Here is a 14,129-nt window from a genome sequence, read left to right on the forward strand (position 1 = left end):
GGACTAATGTGATGGCTTTTCAAACAAACAGTCAATGAAAACAGTACTCCAAGTGATGAACTGGGTCACTGACAGGGCTATCAAGCAGCACTTTTCAATAATAACCTGGTGATCATCAGTTTGGGTACCAGGGCCACTCAGCTCCTGTCCTCATTACAGGTTTGGTCCAAACATGGGCAAAAGCATTGAACTCCAGAGGGGAGGTGGAGAGAGTGACAGCCTTTGACTTCAAGGCAGCATTTGAGTGTGTTTGGCACCAAGGGAATTAGGAGAAGCTCTCAACACTTTGTCAAAAGGACATTAGCAAAGGTGTTCCTCAATATAGATATTTTCAATCAGTTAAGAGTTGTACAGATATACAGCATGGAAACAGATGCTGACCAGATATCCTATATAAAATCTAGTCCATTTGCCAGCATTTGGCCCATATCCCTCTAAACCCTTCCTATTCATATACCTATCCAGATGCCTTTTAAATGTTGTAATTGTACCAGCTTCCAGCACTTCCTCTGGCAGCTCATTCCATACACGCACCAGCCCAAGTGAAAAAGTCACTCCTTAGGTCCCTTTTATATCTTTCCCCCCTCACCTTAAACCTACGCCTTCTAATTTTGGACTCCCCCCACCCCACCCCAGGAAAAAGACCTTGCATATTTATCCGATCCACGCCCCTCATGATTTTATAAACCTCGAAGATCACCCCTAGTCTGCGACGGTCTGGGAAAATAGCCCCAGCCTCTCCTTATAGCTCAACCCCAAATTGTGTCTGAAGCACAGAATCAGGCCTCCTGGCTCAGAAGTAGGGAAACTACTGCACCACAAGAGCAATGTCCTGGGTCTAATCATCTTCAGCTGTTTCAATTATGTTCCTGCATCATAGTACAGTCACACATCTGTACAGCAAACATCACCAAGCCTCAGTTACTGAAGCAGCCCATGTCCATATGCAGTATTCAGACTAAAACTGCAAAGTGGCACATAACATCTATGCCACACAAGTACCAGGCAATGATCATTTGCAATGACAGAGAATCTCACCCTCTTTCCTTGATTTTCTATGGCATTACCATCATGGGGTTCTTCATTATTAATATCCTTGGGGTTGCCACTGACCTGAACTAAACCAGCCATATGAATATTATAATAAACAGCAGGTCAGAGACTAGGAAATCTAGAGAGTGTATTCATCTTCTAACTCCCTATGCCCATCCACTATCTACAAAGACACAAGTCAGGAGTTTAACTGAATATTCTCCAATTGTCTGGATGAGTCCAGTCCCAACAATACTCAAGCAACTCAACCATCCCGAAAAAAAGCAATCTGCTTGATTGGTACCCCAGCTACCATCTTCAACATTCACTCCCTTCACTACTTTACAGTAGCAGCACCTGCAAGATACACTGCAGTAACTCACAAAGGCTCTTCCAACACTCTGCTAGATGGTCTCTTTCTATGCTGGATGATCCTTAAGGGCTAGTGAGACACTAAAATATGCCAGAAAACAAATTAAATGCATGGTAGCTAATGACCTGGACAATTATTGACTGGATGCTGGCATTGCTCAAAAAGCTAACTATTCCGTAAATTGTAGCTAATGTAAAAGCATCTGGAGAGCAGTGCAACTGAGTGCAGCTGTTCCTTTATCCCAAATAGGCGATACACATTTTGCAACAAGGTACAAATTAAAGTGAAATCTACCTAACCTTTTCACATTTCCCTCAAATCAGGAGGGAACCACAATATTTCCCCACATAGCAGCTTGACGACATCAGTTAACTTAGTGGGAAACAAATGGATCATTTGGTCAGCTTGGCTTATAAATGCCCTTATTCAGAAGATAGCAGGGAAGCTCCACGACTGCTGAGTTAAGCCAAATCACGTGAACTCAAACAAGAAATGTATCTTGGATCTTCTCGTTAGGACGGTATTGCAAGATTAGCACTTCTTAAAAAGTTGTGTTTCCTTGAGATTTTCTTGAAAAAGGCAAAGGTATTTTCTAAACATTAAAACTGTCCTCTCTTGTACTTGTAAACATGTCAATTCATGCAAAATTATTGTTTAAATTGAACTCAAGGAGCCATTTAGGAAACCAGTAGTGTATTCAGTATTTAATCAAAACTGAGCCCATCCCTACTTTCATAGCTGAATTAACCTTTCACATGTTCAGATAATCAGTGCCTTGTCCTCCTTTTAGCCCAGGGCTGAAGAGGATAATTGTCCTGCCTGAATGGAAACCAAAACTAAAATCTAATGATAGTCATTACGAAAAGTGCATTTCAAATTGGTCAAGTCAAATAAAACATGTTCTTGGATTGAAACCAACATGCTAGTTGATGAAAAAAATTATTTGCCAAATAAGATTTCTGCTGAGTGTAACGCATTAAAGCTTCATGTTTTGGGAACTTACAGCATAGAAGGAGATTAGCCTGTTGTGCTTGTACCAATACTTTGACAGAGCAGTCATGCTTGGTACCACATTTTGTTCATAACCCTGCAAGATCCTCATTAAGTGCCATCAGAGAAATCTACAACACAGAAAAAGGCCTGTGGCCTACTGCGTTTGTGCCAATCAAAAACCACCACCTAACTTGCTATTATTACCTCAACAGTCCGACAACTTTGAAAAATTTTTTTAAAAAGTTTGTGTAAAATTATTTACAAAAGACCTAAAGTTGACACTGAATGAATCAATAACAACTGGAGCAAGACAGCAAAAGAACAGGCATTATTTAGTCTTATCAAAATCTGGACTGAAAACTTGTGTTAGGTCACCTCCTAACTATATTTGTTGCAAGGAGGACTTTTCCAACTTCTACTCACAAGTGACCTCCGTCATTCTGGTAACATTGCAGTGCACCTCCGCTTAACCTTTTCCAGGAGTTTTATTTCTTTCCTGAGAATGTGGTGCCTGAATTGTCCATAATACTCCAGCTGAGACCTAACCAGGTTATTTATGAAATTAGAACAATTTATTTGACAATGCCTTTTAAAAACTGCAGATACAGATATACGCACACATCCCTCTGCATCACCAATCTTCTGTATTAACCCAAAATAAACCAAGATGGTCAGATAGGATTTGCCTTTAACAAATCAATGCTACATCTCTGATTAACCCATACCAGATCAAATTAAGGTTTATTCAGTCTTAAGAGAAAATATAATTAAATGACCTCAATTCTTTCTACAGCAGATAAAGGGCTACTGAAAGCCAGTTTAGCACATCTCAGAATATTGCAATAGCTCTTTTGACCAACCTCTACTCGACGTTCACTTGTTTCAAGGATCGATGAATTTTCTTGCTTCAATTGATTCTGCTCCTCCTGAAGAGACTGAATTCTATCATTTGCTGCTGCAAGCTGCAAAAATAATCAAAACAAGCACAGAATCAGACCACACACTTAAGATAACATATTTTCAACACCAGAAAAAGACCTGATCATTACTATTTACCTCTTCCATTAGTTTTGCATTAGTTTTTTCCAATGAATCCAGTTTTGTCTGTAGATCAGAAACTGTACCACTGTTTCAGAAACAAAAAAATCAGCTGATGTTATTTTTAGTTGATGCAAGACATCAACATACCCAGACCAAGTCAAGAGGTGAAATGCAAATGATTAGTTACTAACAGGTGACTGTTAGTGCACTGCAATGAAATTTCAAAAATGGTATTCAAATTTAATCATTTTTTAAAAATAAAAATCTAGAGGGACCATAGAGTACACTTGCTGAAATTAACACAAAATAAAAATTTGGTACAGCAAGCATGTAGAACAATAAAGATTTTTGATGGTTCACCTCAAGTGTCTGTTGAGTTCTTCCACATAATGTTTCTGATCCAGGATATTAGTGAGTTCGGAGTCCCTGCAGGTCAATAAATAGTAAAATCAATAATAGACTGTTGATTTTTGAACACTCCTTTAGCCAATCTTGTCTTTCGCAGTGCATTCTGGTTCCACAATGTGAACATTTTAAAATGGCTGCTGCAGAATTTTCCACTCTTTGCTCATTTTGTCAGTCTTTTGAATGGGTGGGGCTGTCATTTGTGGACCTGCCCAACAAAGTTACAACCAAAAATTTTGATATTTCCAGAGTATGACCCGATTTTGCATCCTCAGTTTGGTCTCACATTGTATTGAGCCACTTGCACAAGTACAAGGTTGTCTTTTGTCTGCAAAGTCCAAAAGCTTTTCATTGAGTTTTTTATTTTTCAATGCATTGCATTGAAAAAGTCAGAGCCAAATGCTATCGGTACTGCTGTACTAGCTAAAGTTTTATGGCTAACCTTCCAATGAAGGATGATTTGACAGACTCTCCCTGGCCTTTAGGACTGCCATCATACTCGCTTAATCATGGAAGTTCCAGCTGAGGCCCAAGTAAACATTGTGAGGACCACATCTTCTTAATGTTCTTTATTTTTGGGCTGTGAAGCAGAATAGCTACCACTTTTGTAATTATTTTACTAGAATCATTTGCAGCTTGCAAAGCCAACAAGTGCCTGAGAAATTATGTTACAGTTCGGGGGATATCGAAGCCAGACAAATTGTCTGTGTTCGATGCAATTTTGCCCAGAGACGCTGGCTTGGTTGGCTTTTCCACTGACCAGTTAGTGTGGTTGCAAGAATGCTCAACAACAGTAACTGGATTGGTTGATATCCAGTTGATGAGACTGTGCTTAAGTAACAGAGCAGAGAAAGGTCTGAAGGGAAAGCATCAAGATAAAGCTCTCTCTCAATCCGGTTTATAAGATGGCCCAGAATAGCCAGATCCTGCAAGCTGTTCTCACCCACTTTTTCCTCTAACTCCTCTCTCTGCACACCCTGTCAAAGGATGGTGAAAAAAAGTCTTCATGGTTATTGAAAGGATCAATTCTCAACCAGTGACTGGAAGACAACATTGCTGACAACACAAGGTTGTTTGTGCCAAAAGACTGAAAAGGGATTGAAGAAAACAGGAAGATGTCAAGCTAAAATAACTAATGGAATCCTGTACTCCAGATTGGCACTATTGCCTGCTTTTCTTTTAAAAACACTCAAAATCCATACCTTTGTTATATCTGTCTGTATATGTGGGTATTTAAGAAAGGGTAGTTTGTGTGTTTTCATTGGTAATTCATTTTTGTCACCAGTTAAAGATAATTTGTTTGCAATAAACAGTTTTGTTCTGATTAAGTACAGAAACCTGATGGCATATTTACTTTCAATCTAAATTAGGCAGTTAGGTAAAACTGGGTAATTTTGTGATAATCAAACATGTTCACCTTTGTTACAACTCTGGAAAGAGCAGGGTTTGATTTCCAGCAAGCTACACCAGTGGCCTGTAATAGCATAAAATGTTTTAGGACGTCTTCAAAATCTACAGAGGATTCTTCTGCTCATATCTGCCGAGGTCCTTTCTGCATACAGGAACATACTAACCTGGTTCTTCTGCTCTTTGGTATGCAAACCTAATGTTGTTCAATACCTCTGGAACTGTCCTTTCCATAACTCTGAACAGTGCTGTCTGTACCTGTGAAGTTCTCAAACTGCTATGGAAGAAACAGTGACTACTCAACTGAGGTGGACATTGTGACTGATTCTCAGATTGCCTCTCACCACAATAACGGTCTTAATTTTTTCTTTGAAGTTGTCCTTTGATTGGAATCAACAAAAACAAACAAACAAACAAACAAACAAAGTGATGGCATTGTTAAATTGAGGTTGTCACCAGTGCCACATTAGTTTATAGTTTGGTCCCCTTTTTGGGTGAACTGTGGCCTGGTATATATTAGGAAAGCTTCCCCTACCCAAGGATGACTACTCTCTGATTCTGATAGGTTTCTGCCAAACTCTATTCAGCTACACTAAAATACATATGTAGTGATAGTGCATCTCTCTGGTACGGATTGTTCTTGCTCACTTCTCAGACTCTAGCATACATCTACTGATGTCACTGTTACACCACAACATATTTGGAACACTGTCAATTGACTCTCAGATTTTCTGTTTTTGGGGTAGCAGAAAGGAAATCACAAAACTATGGTCTTGTCCATCAAACCAGGTGATCCTCACGACATATCGGCACAATCTTTTATACAATCCTACTCTAGTAAAAAGTGACCATTACCTTCTGGAAGATAGGCGTGAAGTGGAGAAAAAGTTAAGTAAAATATTTTAGTTACATGTAATAGTCCGCAGACCAGTCAACATAGAATAGGCTTGTTAATAACACGTGCTAGATCAAATATTGGATTAGAATTAGATTTTATTGTCACGTGTATTCAAGCACAGGGATACAGGAGTACAGTGAGAAGTATACAATACTGCCATTCCTGATGCCATCTTAGGTAAAAACGTACCTTGGTACAAAGTAGAAAAATAAGGAAATATAGTTAAAAGTTGAACATTAAAATCCTTAATTCTAGATCTAGATTCTAGGTTGATTGGGAAAAAAAGTCAACGAAAACAGAAAATAAAACTAAAGTGAGCTAGTCAAGTCTGCATTGGTAAATGCCGTTTTGCAGCACAAAAGGAAGTATCACTTTTGAAATAGCTCCTTCTCAAATTTGGTTATTAATATGCACAACTGTGGAGGTACACAAGGGACAACAATTTTATTACAACTTGTAAAAATACAAAAATCCACCATTTTAAAAATTTACACACCAGTGGATTTGACTACTCACTGTCTGCAGTCAGCGTGATCCTGAGTTCCATCTTTAAGATACAGTGAGAAGTCAATCACCCCAACCTGAAAGTCAAAATCGATAAATCTATTAGAATGAACTTGTGTAAACAGAAAACCAAATTGAGCTCAGTGGTTTCTTTACAAAAGTCTTTCTTTTTGGTCTGAATCTAAAATATTTTTAACCATAACTTTTAAAGTACTAATTCTGAAACAGAGGTATGTAGCGCCCAGGGGGTCTGCACAAACAAAAATCTCTCCAGTCAGCAAGAGAGATAAAAACACAAAAGGAGTAAAAGGCTGGCCACCCATTTAATATGATGGCAGTTAACCTTCATCTTACTCAAACAGTAATAAACTACCTGTTTGCAAAGCTTCTGAATACACTGCCTCTTTCAGAGCGATAGGCACATTGGTGTTATGGTTTTCAGCAATGAATCTCTCATTTACTTCTTTGGAGGAGGAAGGAGAGGGGAAGGTGGGAGACCAGGAACTGCAGTGATTAGAGGTGCATTCAATTTGAACTCAAGCAGTGAGCAAGTGCCATTAAAGCAGTCCCTGGCTGCTGTGCATTTCCATTAACTTCTGATATATTATTGGATTTTTTTAAAAAGTCATGGAAAAGCAGTCACCAGGATTGTACTTATGCAAATTCCTTACATAATTATATAACTGACAATGGATTTAGACAGATCTGTAAAATATTCTAGACGGTGTCATATACACCTAAGTACTCTGCAATAGAATTGTAGGAACAGAAATTAAGGTTTGAGATTTCTAAACAAACTAAAATACTAACCTGCTTTAAACATATTGAACATGTAAAAACTAATGAGTTTGCTGTTAAAATTGATTTGACTAATAATTGCACTGGATGTGATCAGTGAACTGATCGTCTGTCAACAGCATACATAGCCATCTTTAACCACATTTAGAGCAGTTCATTTAACAGGCGCAAGGGTGTTAAATTCCATTCAGGTGCAACATCAGGAGTGGTAAAGGTGAAACTGCAAATCTCAATGATCAATATAGATCCAAATTTTAGATCCAAATAATCAGAAAGGTATTATTGAAGCAAAGATGAGAGTTGTATACGGAGATCCTGTGAAATCCCCATTATCAGACTTCAAAAAGGAATCTCCTCAGAAATTGAAGATTCTGTTGGTCATTCCCCTACACCTGGAATCCTCCAAAAGTATCCATATAGGTCAGAATTTGACAGGTTCTGATGAAAAATGGATCAATTTACTCAGGAAAAGTTAGACTATTAAATACATAATCCAACATCCGAGAGAGTATTCAATCGACTCCACGTTCCCTCATACACCTCCAAATACACATCGCATCCAGACACTTACACTACCACCATTACACGGCTCCCTACTTTCCCTTGTTCCAGACCCATTCTCCCTTTCATACCAGGAGTTGGCCTTTCCTTACCCCGTTCCATACCCCATCTGTCTCCACACCAACCCTAGGCATTCCCCTCCACCACCTGCCATGTTGAGCTGCCTTCTGACATGATTTCTCTCACCCATCCTGAACTACACTAAATACTGCCCATCACTTACTTGGCCTCTTGCCATCTTACACCCTACACACCTGGCACCATACTTGCTTGGCATCCTATCTTCACTTACCTCATTTGCTTATTTTTGACAGCAGCGGTCAAAATGGCAGTCCATGATTCTGGATCTTTAATTTCAGAATATGGCAGCTGACTGCAGTGAAAATGGGGTATATAGTTTGCCTTTTCCAAACAGTTCTTTGTGACAAGAGAACTGTCAGAAGGGATGTAGAGAATTGCATTTCTGAAAGAGCCAAGACTGGAAATTCCTGTGAAATGTAATGTGCTCTCCTTTGGGGGGGAAAAAAAAAAAAAAGGGGCACGGCGTATCTGGCCCATAGCTTCTCAGGAAGGAAGCCAGAGTGACTTACGAGACACCACTCCGACATATATTCATCTTCGTAACGCTTCAGGAAGATTACAGTAACAATAGAAAACACTGTCAAGGATTCTCAGCTTTTAAAGGATGCTTTCTGTAATGCTATTACCTTTACTAGTGGTGTGAGGGAAACTACAACTTAGATTCTGTGCATTTAACCTTTTCCAAAAACGGAGTTCTTAAACATGCAGAAAGAAATATTCAAAGTTCCATATTAAATGTTGCAGGTGGAGACTCTCCTTACGAATTACGCAGTCAAGTACACATGCTGCAGTGGACCCACCAGAATCATGAAATATTTATAGCATACAATAAGGCCATTCAGCCCATTATGTCTGTGCTAGCTTGCTGGGAGAGAAACTCAACTTATTCCACCTCTTTTCTTCAAGCATTGAGAGCATTTTCACTTCAAACAATCAGTTCAATCCTCTTTTGAAAGCTTGGATTGAATCTGCATCAACCACACTCAGGCAACGCATTCCAGGACCTAACCACTCCCTACATTATAAAAAGCTTTATACTGTGTCATAATTTGCAAATTAGTATGCTTTACTTCTCTACCCTTCCAGCAATGGGAGCAGTGTCTTTCTTTCTCCCGACACCCATGATGTTTAAAGTCTCTATCAAATCATCTCAAGTTTCTCTTCTCTAACAGGAACAGCACAGTTTCTCTAATCAATCCACATGGTGGAAGTCTCACATTCTTGGAACTATTCTATTGAATCTTTTTTGCACCATCTCCAATACCTTCACATCTTTCCAGAATAGCACACAAAACTACAGAAGAAAAAGGATTTATTATTTTTTGAAAAGGGTTTCATACAGGTTTGCTACATCTTCTTTGTTTATGTTCTCCATGCCTCTATTGATAAAGCCCAGGATCCCATAAGCTTTATTCACTACTTTCTCAACATGTTTTGGCACCTTCAAATGATTTGAGCACATGTGCCAGCAGGTTGCCTTGTTGCTGCACCTTCTTTAGATTTGGGCCTTTGGCTTACAGAGTCATACAGCACAGAATCAGAGCTTTTGGTCCAACCAGTCCATTCGGAACATAATCCCAAACTAAACTAGTCTCACCTGCCTGCTCCTGGCCCATATCCTTCCAAACCTTTCCTATTCATGTACTTATCCAAATGTCTTTTAAACGTAGTGGTACCCACATCCACTACTTCTCTCAGGAAGTTCATTCCACACACCAACCACCCTCTCCAAAAAACAACAAAAAATGTCCCATACGTCATTTCTAAAATCTCACTCCTCAAAAAAAAAAAAAAAAAAAAAAATTGCCCCCTAGTCTTGAAGTCCTCCATCCTAGGGAAAAGACAACTACCGTTAACCCCATCCATGCCCCTCATTACTTTATCAATTTCTATAAGGTCACTTCTCAACCTCCTACATTCCAGTGAAAAGAGTCCCAGCCTATCCAGCCTTTCTTTGTAACGCAAACCTTCCATACCTGGCAACATCCTGGTAAGTCTCTTTTGAACTCTCTCTAGCTTAAATAATTCTTTTATATAACCGGGCAACCAGAACTGGACACAGTATTCCAGAAGAGACCTCACCAGTGTTATGTACAACCTCAATAGGACTTCCCTATACTCAAAAGGACTGAGCAATGAAGGCAAGCTTGCCAATTGCCTTTTTAACCACCCTGCCTATATCTGAGGGAAACTTCAAAGAATTATGTACCTGAACCCCTAGGTCCCTCTGTTCTACAACACTACCCAAGGCCCTACCATTCATTGTATAAGCCCTACCCTTCTTTGTTGTACCAAAATGCAACACCCCACAGACCGAACTCCATCTGCCATTTTTCAGCCCATTGACACACTTGATCTTGATCCCTTTGTAATCTTAGAAAACCTTCTTCACCGTCTACTATGCCACCAATTTTGGTGTCATCTACAAACTTACTAACCATGCCTTCATATTCTCATCCAAATCATTTACACAGTATAAATTACAAATGAAAGAGGACCCAGAACCAATTCCTGTGGAATCAGAATTATAGAATCCCTACAGTGCGGAAACAGGCCATTCAGCCTAACAAGTCCCCACCGAACATCCCACCCAGGCTTACCCCCCACAATCCCTGTAACCCTGCATTTCCCATGGCTAGCTCACCTAACTCACACATCCTTGGACACAATAGGCAATTTAACTTGGCCAATCCACCTAACCCTCACATATTTGGACTCCGGGAGGAAACTGGAGCACCTGGAGGAAATCCACACACAGTGACAATGCGTAAACTCCACACAGACAGTCGCCAGAGGCTGGAATTGAACCGGAGTCCCTGGTGCAGTGAGGCAGCAGTGCCAACCACTGAGCCACTGTGCCACCCTTAAACACCAGTGGTGACAGGCCTCCAGTCCAAAAAGCAATCCTCCATCACCATGCTCTGTTTAATATTGCCACTCTTCATTCTTCCTACTTCAAGTTTCCCTTCATTAAATTTCAAATGGAAAATTAAAAAAAGTGCAGTCAAATTCCATTGAGGTACAAGATTAGAAATGCGATTCAGTGAAACTAGGATAGTCAACTATTAATATAGTTCTCACAAAGAAAACTATAACGACTTACTACATGACTCATACATATATCCATAATCATATGTCAGGACTACTTTACAATAATGGAAAGCATGGCCAAAGATTATCAGCTAGTTTTTCCTTTGGATATTTACAGTCAGTGTTAGTCATTCTCAGTACGTTCATTTGAAAGAAATATAAATTTAACACAAAATTAAAACATTCAAATGAATCTCTCCATCTTAAAACACTTAACTAATACTAGCAAAACTGTGTAGATGTTGGAAATCTGAAAACAGAAAATGCCGAAATGCTCAGTGGCTCCGGCAACGTCTGAAAAGATTTCCCTATGGACCCTTAAAGGCGTTAACATTAAATCAATCTCTCTGTGGAGTTCATGGAGCATGAGGTCTCTTGGTAGTAGGCAATGGCCTGTCCGGCTGGAATTCATCACCTAAGCCCTTTGTAAAGAAGGCCCAAGTGGTGATGTTCACATCAAGTATCCTTGGAAAGGGAGCATGTCCATCAATGCTCTAGATGCCTTCAGGGAGAGCTAGGCACTGTGGGGGATACAGTGCTTTATTTCCCCCACCAACTCCATTTTGAATTAGCCCCTTCCCTGTCTCCCCAACTCCCCCTCACTTTCAATAGTTTGTATTGCCCATATTGGGCTTTGCTTGTAAATATTAAATTGGTTACACTGGTGATTACTGGTCATAGTTAGTAGTCTTAAAACATGAACACAAAAACTGTCAGTGATTTGGGTGTGGGAAGGTTACTCAGAGCGTGAAAGCGCTTCTTGCTATTTAAAAAAAGAAAAGAAGAAGTAATGCAGATCCAGTGAGGGCTCTTGTGGAACAGTGGTGGTATCCCTAGGTCTGATCAAGGAAACCTAGGTTCAAGTAGCACCTGCTCCATAGGTGGCTAATAACATCCCTGAACAATTGTTCTGATAAGAGGTCACTGATCTGAAAAGTTAACTTGTTACTTTGTCCACAAATGTTGTCTGACCTGTTGCGTATTTCTAGCCTTTACCATTTTAATCTTGATAACTGACAGATTTGTTCAACAGGTCATTTAAATGCAAGTGAACTTGAACTTATTCAACGACTATATTTTAAAAAAACCTACACTGAAATCCCTATATTTCTCACATTCTGAATATACCAAATGAATTTTAAAGAATGTGTTATTTAAATGCTGGTATTTCTTAAAGGGGCAAGTGATCAGAAAGTTAACAATAAACAGTGCTAATTATCATGTTTTGCGACAGAGAACAGAAAAGATCTAATATTGTTTGTTTTTCTGTATAAAGAAACAGGAATATGGAGACAAGACTTTGACACACAGAATCTTTCAAATAAAGCAGATATATAAACTCTTCGAGAAGCAGCAATTCTTAAAATAAACAGCAAGCAAATTCCAGAACATTTCTGCAACAAAAGCAGGGTTTTAAAAAAAACTAGTACAGAATATCAATTATTACCTGAGAATCCAAGTCTTCTCCTTTTAAACAAAGATTTGCATCAATAACTGTAAGGCCCACCAGCAGGCCAACAATGATTGCTCCTTCATCATGCATCATCAGTGCATTTGGTTCATAGAATTCACTACAGTAACAAAATGCATCAATTAATTCAAAGCAATTTAATTTGACAACTGGCATCCATTTTACTACAGAACAGTATGAATAAGTCATAAAAAGGATTTGAACTTCTAAAACAATTGTTAGCATATATCTTCCATTTCACTAAGCAAATTCCCCACTTTTCAAACAAATAAAATTGTATCATGCAATCTAATTTCAGAGCAACACCAGGTTAGTAACTAAGTGTAATTAAGAATTTTAAAACTCTAAACTTCAAAACAATATTACGTTCACACATCTAATATAAAAGAAAACAATGAATGCTTTCAAGATTCTGGAACTATTGCAATCCGTGGTGCTGTCAACATGACATCATGACACTATTGAATGGAACCAAATTTGACGTGATGACCCAACAGTCACCTACATAAAACTCGATTCCTCTTCCAAAATATTTAATGACATCATACACAGAATCCTGAGTAAGCATGAAAAACTGGTGAACAGTGCAAATGTGTGATAAAAATGAACATCTTAGAATTCTCAAGCTGGATACACTGAAGACATTTGAAAGGCTGCTTCTGTGAAGTTCACTGAGCTCCAAATATTGAAAGTAAATATAACAAAAAGCTATTAATAGATCAGGCTGAAGAAAACCATGCAGCACACAGGAGTGCTGGAGTCAATTTCCATGCATCCCAGCTCTGAATATCTCAATCAAACCATCTTTTTATTTTGTATTTCAAATCCCCTCACCCCATGGCCAGGTAACCACTCACCATCTGGGATTTGAACCCAGGTCCCCAGAACATTACCTTGGTCTCTCTAGATTAATAGTCTAGTGATAATAGCACTAGACGATCACCTCCCCTAACTACATTACCTTTGCCATATTACAAAAGCCGAGGAACCACAGTAGCTAATTAAAACTGAAAATCAACACATCAAGCATGGCTGCATCTATGTTAATTAAATATAGGTCAGTATAATTTGTTTTTGGGGAGGGAGCTGATGGAGAAAATGGTAGTTATTATAATTAAACAATGTCAAAGTTCTGGAGTTAATGAGTTAAAATGTGAAATGATACAAACAAACACACTTTGTATTGATCTGCAGATAGCAAGGTCTACAGATGCTGGAAGTTAGAGTCGATAAAACGTGGAGCTGGAGGAGCACAGCAGGTCAGACAACGGCTGAGGAGCAGGAAAATCAGACCTGCTGTGCTCCTCCAGCTCCACATTTTAATCAATTTTACATTGATCTAGCAGTCCGATCAGCAAACACTGCAAAGGAAAAATAGATGAAAATTATAGAAAAGTTAGAGCATTGACGATTATAGTTATAAATGCAAATTCAATTATCCAAAAAAAATAGCAAAGGTAAGATGGAAAAGTAAT

General features: G+C 38.9%; 1 protein-coding gene across 1 annotated transcript in view; it reads right to left on the reverse strand.

Moving 5' to 3' along the window:
• LOC109932998 (RUN and FYVE domain-containing protein 1) overlaps positions 1 to 14,129 on the reverse strand; it is a 66,687-nt gene that overhangs the window by 32,683 nt on the left and 19,875 nt on the right. The window contains exons 2-6 of the mRNA XM_048603970.1: positions 12,631 to 12,818; positions 6,666 to 6,730; positions 3,800 to 3,865; positions 3,455 to 3,524; positions 3,259 to 3,360 (exon numbers count right to left, since the gene is read on the reverse strand). Of these exons, the coding sequence (XP_048459927.1) occupies positions 3,259 to 3,360; positions 3,455 to 3,524; positions 3,800 to 3,865; positions 6,666 to 6,730; positions 12,631 to 12,818 (491 nt within the window). The remainder of the gene's footprint in view (positions 1 to 3,258; positions 3,361 to 3,454; positions 3,525 to 3,799; positions 3,866 to 6,665; positions 6,731 to 12,630; positions 12,819 to 14,129) is intronic.

Source organism: Rhincodon typus, chromosome 12 (assembly GCF_021869965.1).
Source record: "Rhincodon typus isolate 14 chromosome 12, sRhiTyp1.1, whole genome shotgun sequence".
In the NCBI taxonomy this organism is placed as follows: Eukaryota; Metazoa; Chordata; class Chondrichthyes; order Orectolobiformes; family Rhincodontidae; genus Rhincodon; species Rhincodon typus.